Below are 27,013 nucleotides of genomic sequence, written 5' to 3' on the forward strand. Positions count from 1 at the left end.
CACGTTGCCGTTAGATTATGCTTAGGTCAGGCTGGCTTCTTGTTTTTCTCCTTGTCCTTGTTCTTCAATTTTGGGCAGTCATCCTTGATGCGTCCTTTTTCATTGCAGTTGTAACATCGAACCTTCCTTTTGTTCCGATAATGCTTTCTCATCTGTGATTTAAATTTATTAGATTTAATAAATTTATTAAATTTTCTTATAATAGCGCCGCTTCATCTTCGTCGATTGACGCTTCTGAGTCTGGATTATCCATTCTTGCCTTTAGGGTAATGTTCTGACTAGGCTCCCTTTTCATCTCTGTACATCTAGATTCATGAAGTTAAAAGGTGGAAAAAGATTTTCTAATGAACTAACTTCTAGATCTTTAGATATATAAAATGAGTCAACTATAGAGGTCCACTCAGGTGTCTTAGGGAATGCATTTAAAGAGTACCTTAATGAATCTCAGTTCGTTACCTTTTCTTCGAGATTCGTGAGTCTGATAATGAGTTCTTTGATCTTCGAGTGTAGATGTGCCACTGTTTCACTTTCTTCTTTCCCGAGGTTCGTTAGTTGGTTTCGGAGCAGATATCGTCTCGTGAGCTTTGCTTCAGAAGTTCCTTCGCATAGTTCTAGGAACTTCTCCTAATGTTCCTTTACTGATTCGTAATTTCCGATCTGATCTTCCTTTTCATTTCCTTATTGGTCTTTGGGAGCTACAAAACCATATTTGATTATCAAAGAATTTCAAAATCAGTTTTAAAAAAATACCTCCATGTGTTTTTTCCATAATGCAAATTCTCCATCGAACTTCGACGGGCAGATGCTCGGTCCAACCATCGTCTCGGTGCTTCAGTCGGTGGTTAGTTCTTCTGAGGCGTTTTGGCTCTAATACCACTTATAGGACCCTTGACGGCCAGCTAGGGGGGTAAATAGCCCTGCAAAGAAATACAACATTCCTTAAACTTTATAGCTTAATAATTATCAACGCTTGCATAAAATAATTAAAAGACTAAAATAATGAGGCATAAAGAAATTACTTGGTTACAACCGAGGAGGTTGTTAATTTAAGAAAGATGTAAAACTCACTAAAATTCTTCTCTGGATGGAGAAGTCTCTTACAACAGTTAAATCTCACAACTAGAAAGTTGAACTGAAACTGAATCAATTACAAGTGTTGCTTCTCTCTTTTTCTTATTGTGTTTAGCTTCTGGGAGAAATGCTGCTTTTATAGCCCTGCTCGGGGCACCTGGAAGGGTTCCAGGCACCTGGAAAGGGAAAAAAGTTTATTCCTGATGCAACGGGACGTGCCACGTCGCAAATGGCTAAAACTTCTGTTCGGTGCCCAGAGGGGTTCCGGGCGCTCGAATTGTCTGGGCGCCTAGACTGAGTCCAGGCGCACAAACCAAGTCAACTTGCTAGTTGACTTTTCGGTCCTGACCTTTTGCTCTAGTTCTGCTCGCTTGGATGATCTCGACCATCTGGAATAGGGCTCACCCGAGCTCAACTTCCGGCCTTCGAGCAATCTTCTAATCTGGTTTCTCATCCCTCAAAAACGCCGCGCGCCTCCTTCTCGTCCACCCACGTACTCTTTTGTAGCACCTAGTCCCTCGGATGCACTGAGCTCGTCGGCTCTCTCCCGTTCCGTCATTCTCGCTAGCTGCGTCTTTTGCTCGACTTCCTGTGCTCGTAAGTTCCTGCACACTTAGACACAAGGGTTAAAAACCAACAAGACCTAACTTGACTTGGTTGATCACATCAAAACTACCTTAGGGTACTAACATAAACCTTGTATGCTTCTGTCCATACTGTGTTCAGTTTCGTGCATGAGTCTGTGCCAGTAGGGCTTGAGCAGATGCTAAACGCTTAAGCGTGTCTAGCTGATAACCCAAAATTAGGAATCTACTCCATCGACTGACCAACCTATGCTTCAAAAATCATGTGTAGCCATAGGTTTTGTTAGGGGTGTAAATGAACCAAGCCGCTAATGAGCTATTCGAAACTCGATTCGATAACAACTCATTTGAGCTCGTTTAATGAGGCTCGTTAAGATAAACAAACCAAACTCATGTTTCATAATATTTGGCTCGTTAGCTCATGAATATGTTCGTTAAACTCATGAATCAACTTTTAAATAAAAAATAATAGTTTTGATATTGAATTTATAAATTTTACACTCTACTTATGAACTATATAAACAAATATATTAAATTTCTTTAATAGAATAAAATTATAAATTATAATAAGATTATTATAATTTTCTCTAAATATATAATTTAGTTTTTAATAAATATTTAAATTTATAATTTATATTTATTAAGCTCATTTATGCTCGATAAAAGCTCGAATAAACTCGTGAACCATGAATATATTCGTTAAATAAAGCTCAAGCTCGGCTCGATTCGATTACACCCCTATGTTTGGTGTCTCTCATATGACCTTCTCTTGGTAGCGTTACCAACAATTCTTTAGTGTTAGGTCGACAAAATGGATAGTAAGCAGATATCAATTGAGCATTTCATCTCTAATCGCCTTATCTAGTCAAATAACTGAGTGACGCCAAGCGAGCGACTAAGTAGTGTTAAGCAAGCATTTGAATTTTACACGGGTAACCCTATCTATGACTTGGTGCTAGGGTACAACAATCTGGAGCTTAGGCGATTGAGCGAGCACACTTATGACTTGACCTAATGGTTCGAGAGTCTATAACTTAAACACATGAGCATGCATGTTTATAATTCAGTCGAGCGGTCTGAGAGTCTGGAAATTGGGGGGCGCGAGCAATCATGCTTATAACTCAGTAAAATGACCCGAAAGTCTAGGACTTGGGCATGTGAACAAGTATGCTTATAACTCAGACAAATATTACGAGAGTCTAGGACTTGAGCGTGTGAGTAAGCATGCTTATAACTCAACTGAGCGATACGAGAGTTTGTGACTTAGGCACATGAACAAGTACACTTAAAACTTAGCTGAGCAACACAAGAGTCTGAAACTTGGGCATGTGAGCAAGTACATTTATAACTCAGCTGAATAGTTAGAGAGTTTAGAAATTGGGGTGTGTGTGCAAGCATATTTATAACTCGGCTGAGCGTCATGAGAGTCTAGAAATTGGGCGCGTGAGCAAGCATGCTTATAACTCGACCGAGCCACATGAGAGTTTAGAATATGGGTCCATGCAAGCATGCTTATAACTCGGCCAAAGAATCCGAGAGTATGGAAATTAGGGTGTGTGAGCAAGCACGCTTATAACTCGGTTGAAAGGTCCCAGAGTTTGGAATTTAGGCGGATGAGCAGGCACGCTTATAACTCGGCAGAATGGTCGGAGAATCTAGAATTTGGGCACGTGAGCAAGCACACTTATAACTCGGTCAAACAGTTCGAGAGTCTGAAAATTAGGGAGCATGAGCAAGTACACTTATAACTCGATTGAACGGTCCGAGAGTCTAAGACTTAGGCACGTGAGCAAGGACACTTATAATTAGGTCAAATGGTCCGAGAGTCTGCGACTTGGGCGCGTGAGCAAATACGCTTATAAATCGGCCGAGTGGTAAGAGAGTCCATGACTTGGGCACGTAAGCAAGTACACTTATAACTCAGCCGAGCGACGTGAGATTCTGTGACTTAAACCTTTTAAGTAAAGTTTGTCTGCATTAATTAAACGTAGATATTCAACAGGATATATAAACGTATTACAAGCATACTCTCAAGCCCGATAAGGTTGTAGATGATTTACATTTCACAGTCGATCTAAATTTCTCCCTTCAACATCTTGAAGATAGTAGGAGCATGAAGCGAGCTTTTGCACCACTTTGTGTGATCCACCCCACAGACGGGGTCAAATTTGATCTTGTCTGGAATCAGGGAGGATGGTACATTAGATAGGTGGATCCGATGTTGACCACTAGCAGAGTTCAGCAGGGAGGGACCTGGTACTACTAGCGAACTTGCGTGTCAAGGAGAAGAACCAGAAGCAAAAACTGTCAGTCATCGGGTCGGGGAGGGGTCCCCATCATAGACACTTCGACGCTCAAGTCAGGAAAGTAGCGATTGGAGAAGATAAAGAACAGTAATGATAAATAATGAACTGTGATAACAAAGCCTTGCATACTTGCACTCGTAAATAAAGATCTCCTTATATAATGTTACTTTTCCTCTTTGTATAAATTTCAATGCATTACTAAAATGAGGCCGACTATTATGACACTTTGACATCTTTTCTGAAATATGCTTGCAATTCCTGTGCATTTGCAGGGTAGAAGCTTCCTGTGTACAGTTTGTACGGAGAATATTCTTCGGATTCTCTAACAATGGTTATACAAAATGTAAAAAAAAAATGATAAGCCTAGTTAGTCTCATTGACTAGCCCTGGGTGACCGGTCCGACCCCACGGAATTTTTCCACTGGCCACTAGGGTAAATTAGGAAGTGCGTACGGCGGGCAGCCCGAAAGCCCAACATCCTTTAGTTGCGCGCCCCATTTAGAGGAAAAATTCTTATAAATACATTAGGACTCAGCTTGGTTTCTTTGAGGACTCGGAGTTCGATCAAGTGAAGAGGGGACTTGGGATCTGATTGGTCAAAATGTCTGATCGACTAGATCATTCGGTCGAGCCATGTGACCATGTGCTTCTGATTCGAACTAAAATGACTCAGCTTGGGATTTTCTCGAGCCATGAGGACTAGAGCTTTGATCGAACCAAAAGTCTAATTTATTAGATTATTTGATCGAGTCATATAACCATGTTAGCCTGTTAACTTGTCCCTTCGGGGCGGTGCGATGGTTAAGACATGGGGTGTTGCCACATGAGGTCTTGGGGTCGAAACTCGGCGTGACCGAGCATAACCTCCCCCATGTTTTGGCCATTTGCACTAATGACTAGTAGTCACCCGCGATTTAACTCCTCCGTGTTGGCCTAGGGACGAGTTGACGGGGGCATTGGGGACGAGCGAATCACCTTTTGCCACATGTTAGCCTGTTAACTTTGACAACTACATTAACTAACTTTTTTTTTTTTTTTTTTTTTACTCTAAGCCAACTTTCCTATCGTATTTACCGTATCAATCATGTTAGCTTATGGTCACATATTCGAATTAAAAAAATAACTTCTTAAACGGTAGGATAACGGACGCATTATCCTACATCGCAATATGATCTGACTTTATATTTGAAGAACTTTACCCACCGAGTGAACAAAATAGAACATTTTAAATTTTAAACTACAAGGTAATTCATATAATGCGGGTTGAAATATATTATAATTTAAAATACAAATTAAATAATATATTACTAAATTAGTATCTATTTTAATATTGAAAAACATAATAAAAAACATATAAACATAAGAAAGAAAAATAAAAAAACAATTAAAGAGAAGATAATTACTTCTTTATTATTTAATAAGTCTATTTATTTATATCATTATTAATATATAAAATATATAATGATAAATAAGGTAATATATTATGATAAATATGAGAATAATAAATATAAAATAATGATAAATATAATTACAATTACAATAAAATATAATAAATAATATATAAGAAATTAATTTTTTATTAATATTTTGAAATATTTTTTTTCAATTAATGCCTACTAATGAAATATTTTTTTCAATTAATGCCTACTAATTATCCTAATATTACAAAAATATAACATCATTATTTACTATTTTTTATTAGGATTAATATGGATTGAAGTGTATGGACTTGTATAATTATATGTATTAGAAACGTTTTTATTTAGTATTTTTTATTAAAAAAAAAAAGAAAGAAAAAGTTAATAAAGCAAACACGCCCTAATTCTAGTTCTAGAGAGGGCGTTTTGAAAAGAAAATCGTCTGCGGGGGATGAATAAAAAGTTCCCCTGTTTATAAACCGAATGCGATTTTAGCGTTAGGGTTCTTGTAGCCGATCTCTCTATCTCGCTCATCGTTCGTCGTATGAATTGGAACGAATCCCTTGTGATTTTTTGCCCGGGCGATTTGATTCCATTGAGGAGCGATGGGTCGGAAGAAGAACGTTACCATCAACGACGACGAGTACTCGTTGGCGGAGGAGCAGCAGCAGCCGTCGCCGGCGAATCATGAAGCAGTGGCGGAAAGTCTCCCCGCCGCAGGCTCAAAGAAGAGTAAGAAGGGAGGAAAGAACCAGCGCAACGACGCCTTCGCAGATGAGACCCCGGATGTGCTTTCCACTGCGTCGGCCGCCGATCCTTCTCGAGAGGACGAAGGTGATGGCGCCCCCTTAGTCTTCTCCGGTAAGAAGAAATCCTCTAAGTCTAAGAAGACTAACACTGTTGCGGGTGGGTTCGCCGCCCTTACTGCATTGGGGGACGAGGCGGACGATCAGGAGCCGGAAGAGAAACCGAGATCGGAGGTCAAACCTGAGTCTGGCCTCTATGCGGATGATGAGGTGGATGAAAGCAGGGATTTTGGCATGGAATCAAGCCGCCAGGTAAATTTGGAGGATGCAGATTCAAGGAAGCAACAGAAGAAGAAAAAGAAGGGAGGACGGTCTGCTCGGGAGGAGGAGGACTTGGTTAAACTCCTTGCCGATCTGGGTGAAGCTCCCGCACCAGGCCCTTCTGAATCGCAAATGGTGGACGAAGACAATGTTCCTGGAGCAGAACTAAGCGAACAGGCAATAATCAGTGAGGTCGCTGATACAAAGAAGCAACAGAAGAAGAAAAAGAAAAAGGGTGGATGGAATGCCCAAGAGGAGGAGGATTTAGAAAAACTCCTGCTTGAGCTAGGAGAAGCCCCCGCAGCAGGCAATTCTGTATCACATGAGGTGGACGAAAGCACAGCACCTGATGAGGAATTGAGTGAACAGGTAATCAGTGAGATTGCTGATTCAAAGAAGCAACAGAAGAAGAAAAAGAAAAAAAGTGGACGGAATGCTCAAGAGGAGGAGGATTTAGAAAAACTCCTGCTTGAGCTAGGTGAAGCCCCTGCTGCTGCTCCAACGCAAACATTGCCTCCAATGTTAGTTGCGAATGATGGAGAGGAGATCAATGATCCAGAACTTGACTCCCAAAAGCCAGGGAATGGAGCTGAGGAATTTGCCTCGAAGAAGCAGCAGAAGAAAAAGAAAAAGAAGAGTGGAAAAACTGCTCAGGAGGAGGAAGACTTGGATAAGATTCTTGCTGAACTTGGGGAGGGTCCACCACCGCTGCTACCGAGTGTGGAAGCTCCAGGACCGTCTTCTCAGGTGGTGCAGGAATCAGTTTTAGCTCCTGTAGAACAGCCAGAGGTAGAGGATAAAGATGGTGAGATTGAGGGTGAGTCAGCAGCTGCTAAGAAGAAGAAGAAGAAGAAAGAGAAGAAGGCTGCAGCTGCTGCAACTCCATCTGTACCCGCCGCTAAGGATGAGAAGAACGATGAAGCAAAGGGAAAGGTTCCAGACAAGAAGTTACCCAAGCATGTGAGGGAGATGCAGGAAGCACTGGTGAGGAGGAAGGAAGCGGAAGAGAGGAAGAAGAGAGAAGAGGAGGAGAAGCTGAGAAAGGAGGAGGAAGAAAGAAAGCGGCTAGAGGAATTGGAGAGACAAGCGGAGGAGGTAAAAAGGAGAAAGAAGGAAAGGGAAAAGGAGAAATTGCTGAAGAAGAAACAGGAGGGCAAACTTTTGACGGCTAAGCAGAAAGATGAGCAGAGAAGGTTAGAGGCAATGAGGAAACAATTCCTTTCTCAGAGTGAAATTCTGGGAGGTGACGCACTTACAGAGATAAAAAAAAGACCTAGGTATAATACAAAGAAGCCTAAGCAGGTTCAACCTAAGGCTGCTGAAACAGACAAAGCGATGGAGAACGAGAATGAAGTTGATGAACCTGGTATGCTGCAAGTTGTGGAAGATGCTATAATTGAAGAGGAATTACAATCTCAAGCTGGGGACACTGAGGACAAAGTTGAAGGAGATCAGGTCGCAGAAGATGTCAAAGCTTTGGATGAGGATGAAGACGACGAAGAATGGGATGCAAAGAGTTGGGATGATCTTGATGTTACATTGCCCACTACAAGCCCTTTTTCTGAAGAGGATCAGGAAGCTACAAGAAAACCTGTGGTTAAAGGAAATACTGAACGGGAAGGAAACTCTTCTTTGGAACTCCAAGCAAATCCTGAGGCATCTGCAAAGGTTGCTGTAAAAAAGGTTGTGCTGCCCCAGAAATCTACGGAGACTATTGAGGCTAATCAAGGGGTTGAAGGAGAAAGTGAATCTGTTAAGGATGTTAAAAAAGCAAAAGAAGCTTTTAATAAGCAAGAGTCAACTGATGTGGAGGGTAATTCCAAGAAAAGTGGCCCTGATCTCCGCTCACCAATCTGTTGCATTCTTGGCCATGTAGATACTGGGAAGACCAAGCTCTTAGATTGCATCCGACGCACCAATGTTCAGGAAGGAGAAGCTGGTGGTATCACCCAGCAGATTGGGGCTACATATTTTCCAACAGAGAATATAAGGGAAAGAACAAGAGAGCTAAAGGCTGATGCAACGCTGAAGGTTCCAGGCTTACTTGTCATTGATACCCCAGGGCATGAATCCTTTGCCAATCTACGGTCTAGAGGTTCAAGCCTGTGTGATATTGCTATAGTGGTTGTGGATATTATGCATGGGCTTGAACAACAAACTATTGAATCACTTAACCTTTTAAAAAGCAGGAATACAGAGTTTATTGTTGCACTAAATAAGGTGAATGGTTACAATTTTACAATCAATGAGAATTATACATATTTTTTCTATACTAAGTTTACCTGTAAATTTCTCACATGTATGTGTGTATATATATTTCCAATCTTCAAGGTGGATCGACTTTATGGTTGGAAATCTTGCCCAAATGCACCCATTGCCAAGACACTCAAACAACAGTCTAACGATGTAATGAATGAATTCAATATGAGGCTTGTGCAGGTCATTACTGTGGAAACTTTGATGAATTCTTCATTGTATTATCTTTCTGTTAAAATTTATTGAATCTCAATATTCGATTTCCTCCTTTTGCCAGATTATAACCCAATTCAAGGAGCAGGGCTTGAACACTGCTCTGTACTATAAGAATAGAGAAATGGGTGAAACATTTAACATAGTTCCCACTAGTGCAGTCAGGTAACATCTCCATTGCATGAGAAAGTTCTTGCAAATGCCTATCATCTACATTGCATGAGAAAGTTCTTGCAAATGCCTTTGTTTGGAATTTTTTGAAAGAACTTAATGATGCTTAAATAGTGCTTGATATTTGTGTATATTGTATCAGTGGTGAAGGTATACCAGATCTTCTCTTATTGTTGGTGCAGTGGGCACAAAAAACAATGGAAGATAAACTTACTTTTGTGGATGAAGTGCAGGTTTGTTGAGAGTACTTTTTCTGTATTGTATTCTTTTTGCACACTATCGAGTGTTATTTCTTCCTTGATGTTAGATACACACTTTTTTTTTTCAGTTAATCTATTCATGCCTTTAGAATATACAAAACCATGAATTTCTGAATGTATAGATTCTTTGTACTTTTTGTCAAAGAAAGAAAAGTTAGATTGACTTGACCTTGCACTTGATATATATTTCAGTGTACGGTGTTGGAGGTTAAAGTGATTGAAGGCTTAGGGACAACCATAGATGTCGTACTAGTGAATGGTGTTCTTCATGAGGGTGATCAGATAGTTGTTTGTGGAATGCAGGTATTCATGTTTTTACCATCTATTTGGTTCTCTTCCTATGCATTTTTTGTTTTCCACAATTTCTGATTGCAGCTAAGTTTATACTCAGGGCCCCATTGTGACCAGTATTAGAGCTTTGCTGACTCCCCATCCTATGAAGGAGCTCCGAGTGAAGGTGATTTTATGACAGTGATTGTGATATTGTTGTTGGTTTATTGTATGTGAGCTAAAGGATATGGTTTGGTAACTAAAATTCAATAGTTCTTCTCTCATGCCCCAAGCACACACATAACTTGGCCATTTATATAATATCTAATATCATAGCATAAACAAGAAATTTTAGATTCATTTGTATGTGCTGCCTCTAACCGTCTACATCTGAAAAAGTTAATCACATTATGCCATGGTCCAAAGTTAATAAACATTACACAGCTGCATGTCATAATGTAGATTTGATTCTAATGCTAAGGCACCGAATAGGATCCTTTCATGGCAACTAAGATAAAGTATAAAGAAAATATATACAAGGTACAATTACACAATTTGAACTATTCCATTTTTATAAAAAGGGCAGCTCGGTGCACGAAGCTCCCGTCATGCGGGGTCCCGGAAAAGGATCCATTGTACGCAGCCTTACCCTATTTTTTTTATAATACATAAATTTGGATTGGATAACTACAAGTAGAACAAACACACTCCATATGCTCATTGTGGCAAATAAAGTAAATGCATCTAGTTATTCTGTTAAATGTTGTCTGCGGAGGATAACAGTCACGGTGGAGGTCAAAATCAAGACGGTCAACGCGCAGATAACATAGCACTGGTTGGTCGGGCGAGCATGCCCGACCGGGTGGAGAAGGTCCTGGTCCGATCCCGCCTTCGACATGGGGAGGTGTCAAATGACGACGCTCACTGGAATATTGGATGCCGGACGGAGGAGAAGACGATGTGTAGAAGCCGTGTCGAGCGGCCGAAACACAGGAACAGCGAAGTTCCGGCCTAGCGGCCAACTCGCTCGACTCAGTAGTATACTCCCTCTGATATCCATCGATATCTTTTTGGGAGTTAGTGTTGCTGACATCGGGCATGGACAACTAGAAGATCATACGGCGGAAGCTTCCATTGTCACTTCAGAGATATGCCCTGCCTGTTAAGGTACTGTGTCAGGGATACTTTACTGCCAAGTATTTTTAGGGAAAACTTTGGGAAGCGTGCTCGTCTTGGGGAGGAGCTCTATATAAAGGGGGGTGGGGGTCCAAGCATCGGCGGAGGTACGCAATACGCGATAGACACTGTTCTCGCTACTGTTCATTCTTGTTGCTTCGCTTTCTACTTCATCGCCGATGACTGACTTGAGCGTCGGAGGGCCAACGTCGGGGACCCCTTCCCTGGCTCGGCACTAACGTAATCTGTGTTGCAGGTCGGAGCGGAGTCTAGAGGCGGTTAGCGGGAGCGTCACATCCTAAACTTTCCATCTTATCGACTTTCGGATAGGATCATATTTAGCGCCGTCTGTGGGAATCTTAACCTGCATTCGAGTTGAGAAGATGGAGGACGTTGGACGACTCACCACCGTGACGCTTACCAAAGAGGAGCTCGACATGCTTGTGCAAGCCCGAGCGGCGAAGATGTTCGAGCAGCAAGAATAGTTGGCATTAGCTGATCGGCTAGTACAACAGCCGGCGACGTCGGCAGCAGGAGGGCGAGCGGGATTAGAAGACCGACCGGAATCAATTTTCATATGGGGGCAGAATAGAGGGTCGACCGACACTCAGAGGGAAGCGCCACCCGCGCCCATCCCCTTTCATCCCGCCTTGTTCCAAACCCTCTCAGAAATAGCTCAGGCGAACTAGGAGAGGGGGTCATCTTCGGATGACGCTTCCGTTCGGGATGCGCGAAAAGGAAAGGTACATAGAAGTCACGCATCGCCTGAGCGGATCAATCTGCAGTTCTATCAAGCGATCTTGAGTGCCCCTCTACCCAAGCACTATACCCCACTGACGATCGGGGAATACAATGGAACGACTGATCTAGATGATCATCTGGATAAGTTTGATAACGCGACAACGCTGCATCAGCACACAGATGGGGTGAAGTGCCGAGTCTTTCTCACTACTCTCTCCGGCTTGGCACAGCGTTGGTTCCGAAGACTGCCGGACGGATCGATACGTAGCTTCAAGAACTTCTGAGTTGCTTTCCAACACTATTTTGCCATCAGCCGATACTATCAGAAGACGAGCGTCAACCTCTTTGCCCTAAAGCAGCGGCCCAAGGAAGCACTCCTAGCGTACATTAGGCGTTTTAACCAAATAGTCATGGATATTCTCTTGGTCTCATCCGAGACGATGATGAACGCCTTCACTCACGGGCTCGTCGAAGGAGAATTCTTTCGGTCGCTCATTAAGAAGCCGCCCAGGACTTCGACCACCTACTCAGGACGACCAATGAATACATAAATGTGGAAGAAACCTAGGTAGCAAGGAAGAAGGAGACGCTGGCCGAGCCAGCGCCAGTGCCCGAGCGGCGACCGTGAGCAGCCATCAATCACCCAAAGGGCCAACAACGAAGGGAGCGCAGCCATACCAGGAGGCTAGGACACATGTCGTGCAGCATGTGACCTCTAATCGGCAGAAGACGACAAGAGGCAAGGTATGAACGTCCATGTTCTGCTCCTTTCACCAGTTGGCGATGCACAACACGTGCGACTGTTACAATCTGACACCGATCGACAGTCGACCGACTTCGAGAGGATACTGTCACCGATCTCTAACTCTCGAGCGGCGACATAGACCATGATTTGTCGGGCGGCGAGAGGAGTAAAGAAGAGCGTCCGAACGGCACAATCGACACTAGGGGAAGGATAACGTTCGGGAAGAAGAAAACAGAAGCAACGCCGCCCGAGGAGAAATAGGAATGATTGCTGGTGGGTCGACTGGCGGTGATTCCAATAGAGCTAGGAAGTCGTACACTCGGCGATTGGAGATCCACGCCGTCGGATGCAGCAGGGAGAAGGCAGAAAGACCTGAGATCAGCTTTGGCCCAATGATTTGGTGGGAGTGGAGATCCCTTATGACGACGCGCTGATTATCCGGACGGTAATTGCTAATTATACTATTCATCGAACTTTTATTAATACAGGGTGAACATCATCTTCAAGAAGACGTTCAATCAATTACAAATCGATCGAAATAAGTTATTGCCTGTGACGACCCTACTCAATGGCTTCACGGGCAACGAAATACTGTCGCTCGGACATGCTCGATTGACCATCTCGCTCGGGGAAGAGCCATTGAGGAGAATCAGGACCACCAACTTCATCGTGGTGGACGCAACGTCGGCCTACAATGTCATCTTGGGCCGACCGACCTTCAACGAATTCCGGGCGGTAGTGTCTACCTATTGTCAAAAGATTAAGTTCTCGGTGGACGATCGATGAGCGGAGTCAAAGGCGATCAGCTGGCCATTCGGCAATGCTACGTCGAGATGTTCAAGACCAAAGCGAGAAACGCTCGGAAGAATTCGCGCTTGGAGGTGAACGTAATCATTGAAAAACCTCCTACATTGGTGTACCAAGAAAAGGAGGTTCAGATTCACCCCAGCTGACTGGAAGCAACCACTTTTATCGTCGCCGGCTTGGAGGTGGAGAAGAAGGCAGAGTCGATCGCCTGCATTGGACAAAATTATGATGTGTTCGCATGGTTGACACACAAGCTTCTTGGTATCTCCCCGAGTGTGGCTCAGCATGAGCTTCATGTCCGACCGGACGCTCGGCCGGTGAAGCAAAGAAAAAGGGACTTCAGCGCGGAGGAAAGTTTGATCATCCGAGCGGAGATAGAGAAGTTGCTGGAGGCCGACCATATTAGGGAAATTCAATTCCCGAGCTGGCTAGCCAATGTCGTGTTAGTCTCCAAGCCGGGCAATAAATGGCGGGTCTGCATCGACTTCCGCAATTTGAACAAGGCGTGCCCAAAAGACTCCTATCCGTTACCTAGGATAGATCAGATGGTGGACTCAACGGCGGGTTGCGAGCTGATCTACATGCTCGATGCATACCAAGGGTATTACCAAGTGCCGCTTGCCTGCGAAGATCAGGAGAAGGTCATCTTCATTACGGCCGACGGAACGTACTACTACAACATCATACCGTTCGAACTCACGAATGTCGGAGCCACTTACCAGAGGCTGATGAACAAGGTGTTCCGACGGTAGATCGGTCGAAATATGGAGGTATACGTCAATGACATATTAATAAAATTCCTTCGAGCTGCTGACCTGTGTGCAAATATCGAGACCTGCCGAACTCTAAGGGCTTATGACATAAAGCTGAATCTGAGTAAGTGTCTGTTCGACGCGAAGAGTGGCCGCTTCCTGGGTTATATCGTCATCGAGCGGGGCATAGAAGTCAATCCAAGCAAAGTCAGAGCATTACAAGACATGCCATTCCCTCGGAACTTGAAGGAAGCTCAACGGCTGACTAGTCGGATCACGGCGCTATTCAGATTTATATCCAAGTCGTCCGACCGGAGCCCGTCATTCTTCAAAGTGCTTCGCCGAGCTACAAAATTCTAATGGGACGTCGAGTGCAATCGGGCATTGGAAGAGCTTAAGGAATATCTTAACTCCTTGTCTGTATTAGCCAAGTCAATTATTGGTGAGCCACTCTGGATCTATTTATTGTCCAATGAGCATGCGGTTGGGTCGGCTCTAGTTAGGCAGAACGGTCAAGAGCAACAACCTATATATTTTTTAAGCTATATATTGAAGGATGCAGAGTCTCGATACACCGGTCTGAAAAAATTAGCTTATGCTTTAATTCTCGCTGCTCGGAGACTTTGTCCATATTTCATCGCACACTCAATCATCGTGTTGACTGACAGCTCCTTGGGACAGGTTTTTCTTAATCCCGAGGCATCAGGAAGACTGATCAAATGGACGATTGAGCTGAGCGAATTCGACATACAATATCAACCCCGAGTGGCAATCAAGGCTCAGGCCTTGGCATATTTTGTAGGTCCTAAATGACGAACCGGAGGCAACATGGAAAATATACGTTAACGACTTGTCCACTTGGCATGGTAACGGAATCGACATATTGCTCATCTCACCACGGGAAGACCGAATACAACTTTTTGTTCGGCTTGACTACCGCGCCACCAATAATGAAGCAGAGTATAAGACATTGATAGTCGACCTACTAGTAGTTAGGCATGTGGGGGCCGTTAAAGTCCTCATCCACTCGGACTCTCAATTAACTGCTCAGCAGCTATTCGGAATGTTCGAAATAAGCAATGCCCAACTTAGGCTCTATGTGAAGGCCTTAGAGAAGTCGAAGACCAACTTTCAGGAGGTCATTATACAAAAGATCCCTCGATCGGAGAACCAGGCGGCAGATGAGTTGGCAAAATTAGCCAGTTCATTATCACTGATTGTCATAGAGCAGCCGATCGAACAGGTCTTGCTCGTGACACATATTGACCGAATGGAAGGAATGATCTTCCCGAACGACTGGAGGATGACTTTGACAGATTTTCTACGATCGGGAGTTACACCTACCGATCAGTAAGAAACTTGCTTGTTGAAAAAGAGGGCCGGATGATTCACTTTGGTCGGGGACCAACTTTATAAGAGAGCATTCTCTAGGCCCCTACTCAAATGCGTTGGGTCAAAAGATGTCGAATACATTCCGCAGGAGGTGCACCAAGGTTCCTGTGGAGACCATCCGGGGGGTCGTGCGTTAGCTCGAAAGATACTTATGGCCGAATATTTTTGGCCGACCCTCCAAGAAGATGCCTCTCGGACGGTGGCCACCTGCTTATCCTGCCAAAAATATCACAATCTTTCGCACCGACCGATCGAGGAAATGAAGGCGTCCACAGTATCTTGCCCGTTCGACCAATGGGTATGGATATCGTTAGACCATTCCCCATGGCGACCGGTCAGCGAAAATTTTTGCTCATCGCTGTGGACTATTTCTCGAAGTGGGTGGAAGTCGAGTCGCTTGTAAGAATAATCGAGTATATGGTCATTAAGTTCGTTTGACAGAGCATCGTATGCCGGTTCGACATCCTACGCCGGCTCGTATTCGATAATGGGAGACAGTTCGCCGGTCAAAGACTCAGAGAGTGGTGTGAGGGCTATGACATCTAACAGACCTTCACCTCTATAGCCTACCCCCGGGCAACGGATAAGCCGAAGTCGTCAATCGGGAGATCCTCAGAGTTCTACGCGCTCGGCTCGACCACGTTGGGGGCAGTTGGGTTGACGAGCTCCCCTTGGGCCCTTCGCACGACCCCAAAGGAAGTGATTGGTGTAACCCCCTTCCACTTGGTATACGGCGGCGAAGCAGTCGTCCCCGTGAAGGTCGGGGTAGAATCCGATCAGGTGCTGTACTACAATGAAGGAAACGTTGTACTACAATGAAGGAAACGTCGAGCAGAGGTTTATGGAGCTCGATTTAGTGGACGAAACGCCGGAGAAGGTAGCTGTTTGGCTAACGACGTATCGACAATGAATGAAGCAGAACTACAACCGGAGGGTGATCTCGAGGTCCTTTCAAGTCGGCGATCTCGTCTCGAAGTGAAGCCAGTCGGCGACGTCACCAAGCTCGAAGCCCTATGGGTTGGACCTTTCAAGATCGTGCAAAAATTTCGTTCAGGCGCCTACTACTTAGAGGATGTGGGGGGAAGGCAACTTGAGAGGTCGTGGAGCGCGAATCATCTCCAACTCTACAGGGCCGGATGAGAGCTGCGCGAGTGAATACATGTATTTTTGTATGTTTCCTGAACGCAGGGCAAATATGAATAAAAGCAAAGAATGCCACTCTTGAGATGCGTCTTCCCTAACGTTCGAGTGGCGACTTTAAACCCTAGCCTTCGTCAACGGTCGAGCGGCGACCTTAAATTCTAGTTTTCGACTTTTCGTCAACGGTCGAACGACGACCTTAAACCTTAGTCTTCGTCAACGGTCGAGCGGCGATCTTAAGCTCTCGTCTTCCCTAACGGTTGAGCGGCGACCTTAAATCCTGATCTTCGTCAACGGTCGAGCGGCGATCTTAAACCCTCGTCTTCCCCAACGGTCGAGCGGCGACCTTAAACCCTCGTCTTCATCAACGGTCGAGCGGCAACCTTAAACCCAAGTCTTCGCCTAGTCTTCATCAATGGTCGAGCGGCGACCTTAAACTCTAGTCTTCGTCAACGGTCGAGCGGCGACCTTAAACCCTGGTCTACATTAACGGTCGAGCGGCGACCTTAAACTCTCGTCTTCACCAACGGTCGAGCGACAACCTTAAACTCTAGTTTACTCCAACGGTCGAGCGGCGACTTTAAACCCTTGGCTCGATGAGCGGGCAAGCGCCGGTCTTATAATCTGAGAGCGATGAACGATTGACCATAAATACGAGCTACTCAAAAAGCTCAAAGTCTTCAAAGTACAGCGACCATTCGGGACTATTCTTCAAAATTCTCATCACCGATCGGAAGATCGTAGAATCATAATGAGTAACTCTAAAAACAAAACGGATCGATCGATTGGATAAGACTAGTCGTTGCCGACTGAAGGAGCCACGGCGCCACGAGTTCATGCAATGTTTGAAAGACGAGTTGAGAAAACAAATATTAGAAGAAGATAAAGCTTAGCCGAACGGGCAAACATTCATTGAAATTTCAAAATTTTACAGAGGAACTCTCAACCTTATTCAAGGTAATCTAAGGCATCGTCGGGCAACGATTCGGTCAGCTTGTCCCGATTGATGACCTTACTTGATAAAGCAATGGAGATGTAGCCTCCTGCTTGGAGTTGGCCGAACGTCCCTTCGATTGCCAGATCGAACAGGCGAAGGGCCCGGTCAGCAACCTTGTCGTTGAAAGTGTCCGAGCGAATGTAGTTCCTCTTTATAGCCTCAAACCGGCTAGGCTATATATCTTGATAAGTTTTCAAGGTTGCTTGAGAGGCCTCCAGCTCGTCCTTCGCGGTGGCCAGCTCATTATTTTTTACGGCAAGTTGCCCTTGAAGGGTAGTTTCTTCGGCCGACCGGCTCTTTCGTTCGGCAATCAGGAAGTCTTCGGCTTCTTTGAGTTTCTTAGCGAGGGTCCAGGCCTCTTTATTCTTCAAGTCTCAGTCTTCAATGGCCCGGAGTTTCCTCGCATTGGCCGATTCGATCTTGGCATCAAAAGTGGTGATCTGCTTATTAAGTCGAGCCAAAAAAAAGAGGCCTGCTCTACGCTCTTCCCCTGCTTGGCCTCGAGCAGCGCAATGCTCTTTGCCAGATCGGCCTTCAGCTTCGCCACCACAACATTTGTTTGCTCCTGAGAGGCGGAGGATTGGCCGCTCGACGCCTTCAGCTTCTTGACTTCCTCCTCAAAAAATGTGAGCCTTTGGCACATGGTCAGACTCTCTACCTAATACTACGAGTAACCAGGAAAGTATGAGCGTGACGGGGGATAAATTACGAAAAACAGTAAAACATAACACTTACCCTAGTCGGGTATGACTGTTCGCAAGCGCCCCAGGAGGCATCATCGCTACACGAGCTCGGACGTCAGCCCATATCTGTGTAAGCAATCCCTGAATTATTATTTGGTGCTCAGGGGCTCGGGACTCGGTGTTAGCCGACGAGCACCATTCTTCAGTCAGATGGAGAACCGTCGTTATATGACGCTGGCTGCTCAGGGCTCACTGGGTCGAAGTCGCTCTTCCGAACGACCTAGACGAGGACGTCGGATGGATATTGGACTTTTTGACCTTGGATGGCGATGGCATGAAGGCCACTGGCGGTGCACAGACAGTCCCTTGTGGTAGATTGGACAATGAGAGCGTCCGATCAGACGACGTGGGGGTAGCAGTCTCAACTGGAGCGGGGGTCGAAGTTTCAACCCGTTCGGTGGACCGTACCACCTAGAATGCGGAGCGGGATGAGGGTTTCGCTTGGCGCCTCTTACGCTTGATCAGCGGCTCTCCTAAGGAGGCTGAGCCCGACGCCCCCTCAGCTTGAACGACTGGGTGTCGGTCGGAGGGAGTTGGTGATCCACTAGCTGCTCCACCACTCATCAAAACTGGAGCTGCTTTACTCTCGTCTTGGGGGTCTTCTTGAGAGTCGACCGGCTGCAGGCCGCGGCTCTCCAACTCCTCCACAACTGTTGCATTGATTGCGACATCCGTAAGTTTAGCCTTGCTGATCAGACGCACACGTAGCATGACTTCGGCTGCAAAAGAGGAAGAAAAATCAGTTAGAATCAAAGGAAGGAGTGAAGAAGTTGCATACCTAGGCTGGACGGAAGCCGGGTACGGATCGGACTTAGGTCGAAAATATAGAGGACATCCTCCAACAACAACTTGTGGATGTCATACTTTTGACCGGTCAACATCGAAACTTGTGGATGTCATATGGAGGTCGACATTTTATCAAAGAAAACTAAGCCCACTCGCGCTTGGAAAAGAAAAGTCTTCGGTTCGGACAATTTCGGATAATAAAAATAATGGAAGATCCTGGGAGTGATAGGAATGTCGTGCAAGTGGAACAGAACAACTACCCCGTATAGTAGCCGAAAGGAGTTTGACACTAATTGATGAAGGGAGATGCAGAAATATTTACAAACAGCGGAAAGAAGGGGTGAATAGGAAATCGCAGACCGACGATAAATTGATCTCTAAAGAAAGTAAGACAGTCGGGCGGCGGAGAGTTCGGCCAGTCGGAAGGAGAAGGAAGGACAACTTTGTACCTAGAAGGAAACTCAAAAGCAGTTGTCAAGCTCTCAACATCCCCAACGTCAAACTTGGATTCGGTAGAGGTGCACCAAAGCCCAGGGACGCTGGCGGGAGGCTGTGAAGAGCTTGTCATCGAAACTAAAGATTAACGGAAAACAGGGAAGAAATGCGACTCGGAAAAGAGGATCCTACGAGCAACGAACAATTTCAATCAAAGGAAGATGAGGGCTTACTAGAGAGATCGCAGGGATTGTCGGAAAAGGAAGGCGATGGAGCAAAGCGCGGTGTCACCGAGAGGCTTGTAGACGAAGACGATGAAGCAAAGTGAAGAAGATGGAGCAGACGATGTTTATAAACCAAGGGCCCGACCGATCGGAGCTGTCCGATTTAGGTCGCAGAAACCCAGGCAGAAATCGGACCGTTAAATTTGAATCACTAAACTTCACATCGTCAGCGAATATCTGCCTGCCACGTCAAGCGTGCGGCGACAGCGGGCGGGACACGTAGCACCTCGCCACGAGCTGACATTTAATAAGGACAATTAAAAGGCATGGGAGTGCGCTCAGCCATAATGCGCAGAGATTTGCACAGTCTCCCAGAAATATGACTGACATAAGCTTGGATCGTGCTCACCCAAGACAACCCAAGAAAAGATTTCACAAGTATAAATATTTGTTGTGTCGATCAGCTTAAGGGAGCAGACCTACGGCCGAACGACAATCTTCAACAGGTCGACCGGCAGAGAGCGATCACATAGCTGACCGTTGCGCCACGTTATCCCGATCAGAAACCAGGGAGTGTCGAAGCCGATCAGGTGGGAAGCTGCATAGACAATTTTGTCTAGTTAATCGGACTTGCAACCTCCTTCGATTAGATTTGAGGGGGATGCATGTGATGCGATGATAAAGAGGGCCCCACCACGCGGAGGATAGCGGCCACGGTGGAGGTCAAAGTCAAGGCGGTCAACGCGCAGATAGCATAGCATCGGCCAGTCGGGCGAGTATGCCCGACCGGGTGGAGAAGGTCCCAGTCTGATCTCGCCTTCGACACGGGGAGGTGTCAAATAATCGACGCTCACTGGAATATTGGACGTCGGACGGAGGAGACGATGTGCAGAAGCTGTGCCGAGCGGTTACCCTGCTTGTCTAGGGAGCAGGACTCGACAGGCAGAATGGAACTTCAGCCGAGCGGATGCGACACAAACACAGTGGAGTTCCGGCCGAGCGGACGCGACACAAACACAGTGGAGTTCCGGCCGAGCGGCCGACCCGCTCGGCCTAGTAGCATATTCCCCTTGATATCCATCGATATCTTTTTGGGAGTTAGTGCTGCTGACACCAGGCATGGACAACCAGAAGATCTTACGGCGGAAGCTTCCATTGCCACTTCAGAGATATGACATGCTTGTTAAGGTACTGTGCCAGAGATACTTTACTAACAAGTCTTTTCAAGGAAAAGTTTGGGAAGTGTGCTCGCCTTGGGGAGCGTGCATGCGCATTACAGGATTTCTATATAAAGGGAATCCAAGCATCGGAGGAGGTACGCAATACGCGATAGACACTGTTCTCGCTACTATTCATTCTTGTTGCTCTGCCTTCTACTTCATCGCCGGTGATTGACTTGAGCGTCGAAGGGCCACGTCGGGGTACTCCTTCCCTGGCTCGGCACTGACGTAATCTGTGTTGCAGGTCGGAGCGGAGTCTATAGGCAGTCCGCGTGAGCGCCATATTCTTTACTTTTCATCTCATCGACTTTCGGACAGGATCAACGGTTATATTAAAAAAATTTATTTGATTTTTGCACCGGCTTCAAGATGTAAATTGACACATTTTTGGTTTGCAAGTTGATTTGTGTGAATAGGATGTTTCTTGGATTTCAATGCAATTGCTTCTCGATTGAAGGGGAGCCTTGGTGCAACGTTAAAGTTGTTGTCGTGTGACCTGGTGGTTAAGGGTTCAAGTCGTGGAAATATGCTCTTGCAATATAGGGTAAGGTTGCATACAATGGATCCTTTCTTCAAGTCCTCGCATTGCTGGAGTTTTGTGCACCAAGTTGCTTTTTTCTTTTCTCCTCAGTTGAGTTGTACTGTATCAGTGAGGTTACTCTTTTGGCAGCCATTATCTTTTACTTGGACATCTTTGTTTTTTTTTTTTTTTGACCAAGGATTTCCCACTAAATATTAAGTTGTTAGTTTAAAACCAATTTGAGAATCTTTTGCCATTTTAATTGTGGATCATATTTGAAGTGGCTTGTCATTGAAAGATGTCTTACATGATCAAAAATGGATTCAGAGACGGCCTAGGTTTAGAACTGGATATAGGTGTATCCTGCTCCAACTCATCAGCAGTATCAAGATTGAGCTAAACAATAGTTTAAATAAAAATACATTAAGTCATGAGTTTCCTATCATTCTGCTCTAAATAATGGCACTCAAACATTTGGAGCTGGCAAATTATCACTTCAACCTGATGCTTAAGTTAGTCAAATGTGTTTCTGATCCTGATCTAGGTATACCAGATTGGATTAGAATAGGTTGATAGAGAGCTTTGGTTGGAGAAGCTAGTGTTATTTCTATGTAGCAGCCTCTGAGGCAGCTAAAGAAGCAGTATGGCTCAGGAACTTTCTAATGGACTTAGATGTGATTCCTGGTTTGCCCAAGATCATCACAATTTATTGTGATAATAGCGGTGCAGTTGCATACTCGAAGGAACCACGAGCTCATAAGGCGAGTAAACATATAGAGCGCAAGTACCACCTGATACGAGATATTGTGAAGCGAGGAGAAGTTGTCATCGCCAAGATTGCATCAGCGGATAACCTGGCGGATCCTTTCACTAAGGCCCTTCCGGCGAAAGCTTTCGATCGGCATGTGGAGGAAATGGGAATCAGATGTATGGTAGAAGATATGACAGCTTAGTCATTAGTATAAGTGGGAGATTGTTGGAGTGTATACTGAAAGCCTAAGCTTTGTAAACATTCATTATGAATAAAGAATCACATTTGGTCAAATGGTCTACATTTGTTTGTAGTTGTTCATTTAATTTATATTGTAGATAACATAGTATGTGGTGTCACATACAGAAGATGATGTTATCAGTACCTTATAAATTATAAACAGTAGCTCACGACCAGAATGGAAAGGAACAAACCATTAGAAGGTCGTAGTGTAATTAGGTATTAGTTTATCTTGACTATATAATTACACTAGTACACTCAGAGTGTATTGAGTAGGACCATTTGAGGTCGTTCCTTTTATACTGACTTTATAAAGGAACAAAGACCTCAGTTATTATGGAAGTGTGTGCTCTTAATCCTAATATAATAACAAGCACATATATTTGATATTTATTTCTTTAATTTATCAATGGGTGAGATTTAGTTCGATGAATCAATAAACCCGATAAGTTGGGAAATGGTATCACTTATAGTGTGTGTTGTTGATTATAGAAGGAAACTGTGTCCTAGAGATACTAGGTTGATAATGTCCCCAAGAGGAGCTCATAAGGATTGTCATGTTAACTAATAAGAAAATAGGAATATGGTTGTCATGATCCTATTAACTTTGTCAAAACATTTCCATGAAAAGTTTTATTCGGCAGAATGAGGATCCAGATGGTTCCAGTAAATAGTTCATTTTAAGCAAACTGACAGTTCTGTGATGACACTTTTGTGTTATATTTTCATTGCTAAACAATGTTTTTTCATAAGAAATGTTGGCATTTAGATGCTATATGGAAGAGTTGGAGGTTAAGCAAACTGACAGTTCCATGATGATACTTTGGTATTATATTTTCCTTTCTAAACAATTGTTTTTCATAAAAAATTGTTGGCAACGAGTTGCTATATGGAGGAGATGAAGGTTATTGGTTTTTTTAACTTCAAAATGTTATTTGAATCATTGAGTTAAATCTGTGAATTTTTTTGTTGCAAACTGATGCACTCTTTCACCTTACAATTTTTGTTTAATGCATCAGCGTTTTATGTATTGTTAGGGCTCGTACTTGCATCACAAAGAGCTCAAAGCAGCCCAAGGTGTAAAGATTTCTGCACAGGTATACTTGGATTACAGTTCAATCTGTGTCCCTCTACAAATCTCCCTTCTATAAAAACTGCTTTCTTTACTGAAGTTACTTTGTCTATGTAATTGACTTTCTCAGGGCCTTGAGCATGCCATCGCTGGCACATCCTTGTATGTGGTAAAACCTGAAGATGACTTGGAAGAATTGAAGAAAATTGTAATGCAGGACGTGGAAAAGGTAATGAGCCGAATTGACAAGAGTGGGGAAGGTGTTTATGTACAGGCGTCAACTCTTGGGTCGTTGGAGGCACTTACTGAATTCTTGAGAAGCCCAGCTGTGAATATTCCTTTCTGTGATTTTAGCATAGGTCCAGTGCACAAGAAGGATGTCATGAAGGCTAGTGTTATGCTTGAAAGGAAGAAAGAATATGCAACCATTTTAGCTTTTGATGTTAAAGTCATGGCTGATGCTCGAGAGCTTGCAGAGGAGTCTGGTGTTAGAATCTTTGTTGCAGACATTATATATCATCTGTTTGATCAGTTCAAAGCTTATATTGATAATCTAAGAGAAGAAAAGAAAAAGGAAAGTGCTGAAGAGGCAGTTTTTCCTTGTGTTCTAAAGATCATGCCAAACTGCATCTTCAACAAGAAAGATCCAATTGTGTTGGGCGTGGATATTATTGAAGGAATCCTTAAGGTAATATAATTTGAAATTCTTTTCTCATTTATTTTTATATTGGATTGTTTTTCACTCTTAAATGTTCCAATGACCATCACCCTTCACTTTTCCTATCTTCTGTTTGAAAAGCAGCTTATGCTCATAGGCTTATGTATTAAAGCACCAATTTGAATTGCATGTTTGGTGCCGTTATGTGGTTATGCTATATGTGCAATTGAATGTGTTTTCATAGTGCAGCCAAAAGTGGAGCATATGAGGATATTCAATCAGCAAAGGATATTATACCAATTCACTGAATCAATAAAGCTTTTAAGAAATAAGCTATATGAACAGAAGTCATATGTTCTAGTTTATATTTTATGTAATGCGCATATGCAGTATTAACAAAATGATGAGGAATTCCTTGGTTATAGAAGATAAGAAAAATGCAAGAAAATACCTGATTGAAACAAGATCTGGTGTGGAATTTAGACGCAGAAGCCTTGGGGAGCTAATAGGCGCTTTTATTATTCTAGGAACTCCAATTGCATTTGTATCTCAATAGCTACGAATCTAATGAACTGAAATGTGATTTAAATGGAGAGTTTGGGGGTTTATTGACAATGTGGATCCATAGTGATTTTAATAATGCCAATATTTTCATGAAAGTGCCTTTCTTTTAGCTTCAAGTGTTTTTCCAACATGCAGTATAATAAGATGGCATACTGAATTTCAGGTAGGTACACCCATTTGTATACCTTCAAGAGAATTCGTAGACATAGGCAGAATCGCATCAATTGAGATTAATCACAAGCAGGTAGATGTTGCGAAGAAAGGACAGAAGGTTGCCATCAAGGTATTTAGGCCATTTACTATTTTATCTTTATCCTAAGCGTCTTTTCCTAATTTTGGCTCTTCATTTTTCTTCTGTATAAACAGATAGTTGGCACCAGTCCTGAAGAGCAGCAGAAAATGTTTGGCAGGCATTTTGAAATTGATGATGAGCTTGTCAGTCATATCTCAAGGAGATCGATTGACATATTGAAAGCAAACTATAGGGTAAGAAAAAGATGAGAGTATTTTTGTTCATGCATTTTTAGCACATAAGGTTTACCTTCTGTAGTTATGGCTGGATCTCATCCCTGTAAGCTAGGAGGAATGGTTCTACAAATGGTTCATATGTTTTTTAACAAACTGAATTTTTGATCTTGTAGGATGATTTGACAAATGACGAGTGGAGGCTTGTGGTAAGGTTAAAGACAATTTTCAAGTTACCCTGAAGGAAATCTCATGCTTGTTTACGTGATATATATGAGTTGGTGGTCATATCAGAGTGCACGATCCAGATTCTCGAACAAAAGAGATGGAACGTACACAGTGGCTTACCACAATTTTGAGTCGGTCTTGGCAAAATTATTTTTTGAAAGAAAAATAATCCCGGCTGCATGTTTCTTTGAAAGCTTTTGAATATCTTCAGATTGCTCTTGGGTTTATAGTTTCCTGGTATTAGTCCTTGGGTTTCTTCCAAGCCTGCGCTGTGCAGCGAGTTCTCCTGCTTTGGTTTCCAAGTCATTGCAGAAACAATTTCTATTTTGTTCGTCTTTAAATTTTTAAGAGTTGGCCATGAATGCAAAGGATTTTGATTTATTTGTAATAATATAGTATTTTTGAGGTCCCGAGTGAAAGAAAAGGATTCTTGGAGTTCTTATTGTCACAAAATGTGGTGGTTCTTTATTGCTGATCAACAGCTTGGTTGAATCATGGACTATTATGTATTTTTTCAAGTTCCTACTATAGGGCTATAAAACTGATAGGTAAGTAATTATTAAAATTAATTTGCTACTATAGTTTACTGCAGCCATGTTCTATGATGCGACGATAAGGAGGGGCTCATCCAGCAGGGTCGGTTGTCACGATGAAGGTCAGAGTTACGGCGGTCAACGTTCAGGTATCATGTGTCTAAATGGAGGATAATCGAATGGGTTGATCGGGCGATCAAGCCCTTGATCGGCCGGCGAAGGTTCCGGTCTAACCCCATCTTTGACTCGGGGAGGTATCAAACGATTGATTCTCAATGGAGTGTTGTTGGACGCGAGGAGGAGGAGACGATATATAGAATCTTGGTCGATCAGTTATCTCGCTCGGCTAAACAACAAGACTCTATGCAGACTCAGCGGAATTCCGGCCGAGCGAACGCGAGACTTAGCGGAGTTTTGGCCTAGCAGATGTGGTACAGGCGTAGCGGGACTCCGGCTAAGCTGCTAACCCGCTCGGCCCAACAATAGACCCACTATGTTATCTTTCGGCATCATTTTGGGAGTTAGTGTCGATGACACCAAGCATGGTCGACAGGAAGATCGTACCACGGAAGCTTCCACTATCGCATCAGAGATATACTCGGCTTGTTAGGGTATTGTGTCAGGGACAATTTATTGACAAATTTTTTCAGGAGAAATTTCGAGAAGCGTGCTCGCCTGGAAAAGCATGCGTGCGCGCTACAGGAGCTCTATATAAAGAGGGGTCCAAGCATAGGCAGAGGTACGTGATATACATTGTTTGCGTTACAGTCTTCATTCTTATTGCTCCACCTTCTACATCATCGTCGATGACTGACTTTAGCGTCGGAAGGCCAACGTCAGGAACCTCTTCCTTGGCTCGGCACTGACGTCATCTGTTTTGCAGGGCAGAGCATAGTCTACGAATGGTCAGCGGGACATCCACATCTCCAGCTTTCCATCTCATTGACTTTCGGACAGGATCATATTAGCGTCGTCTGTGGGAACTTAACCTGCATTCGAGTTGAGAAGATAGAGGATGCTGGATGACTTACTACCGTGACGCTCACCAAAGAGGAGCTTGACATGTTTGTGCAAGGCTGAGCGATGAAAATGGTTGAGCAGCAGCAACAACAGGCGTTAGCCGATCAACAAGCACCACAGCCTACGACATCGGCAGCCGGAAGATATGCAGGGCTAGAAGACCAAGCGGAACAAGTTTCCATATGGGG

At 44.0% G+C, this 27,013-nt stretch overlaps 1 protein-coding gene across 1 annotated transcript; it reads left to right on the plus strand.

The window, feature by feature from the left end:
• Positions 1 to 5,798: 5,798 nt before the first annotated feature.
• Positions 5,799 to 25,837, plus strand: LOC121981133 (eukaryotic translation initiation factor 5B-like). The gene is made up of 11 exons (XM_042533500.1): positions 5,799 to 8,666; positions 8,778 to 8,885; positions 8,980 to 9,080; positions 9,229 to 9,319; positions 9,539 to 9,649; positions 9,738 to 9,803; positions 23,323 to 23,382; positions 23,488 to 24,045; positions 24,743 to 24,862; positions 24,946 to 25,065; positions 25,221 to 25,837. The coding sequence occupies exons 1-11, from the start codon at positions 5,985 to 5,987 to the stop codon at positions 25,284 to 25,286; spliced, it is 4,083 nt and encodes a 1,360-aa protein (XP_042389434.1). The 5' UTR covers positions 5,799 to 5,984; the 3' UTR covers positions 25,287 to 25,837.
• Positions 25,838 to 27,013: the final 1,176 nt, after the last annotated feature.

This window comes from Zingiber officinale, chromosome 5A, assembly GCF_018446385.1.
Source record: "Zingiber officinale cultivar Zhangliang chromosome 5A, Zo_v1.1, whole genome shotgun sequence".
Taxonomy (NCBI): domain Eukaryota; kingdom Viridiplantae; phylum Streptophyta; class Magnoliopsida; order Zingiberales; family Zingiberaceae; genus Zingiber; species Zingiber officinale.

Bases quoted from the DNA above. Each gene is read 5' to 3' on its own strand.
- LOC121981133 (XM_042533500.1), top strand. From the start codon at position 5,985: ATGGGTCGGAAGAAGAACGTTACCATCAACGACGACGAGTACTCGTTG. The intron at 24,046-24,742 runs GTAATATAATTT...ACTGAATTTCAG, and splicing joins TTATTGAAGGAATCCTTAAG to GTAGGTACACCCATTTGTAT. The intron at 24,863-24,945 runs GTATTTAGGCCA...CTGTATAAACAG, and splicing joins GACAGAAGGTTGCCATCAAG to ATAGTTGGCACCAGTCCTGA.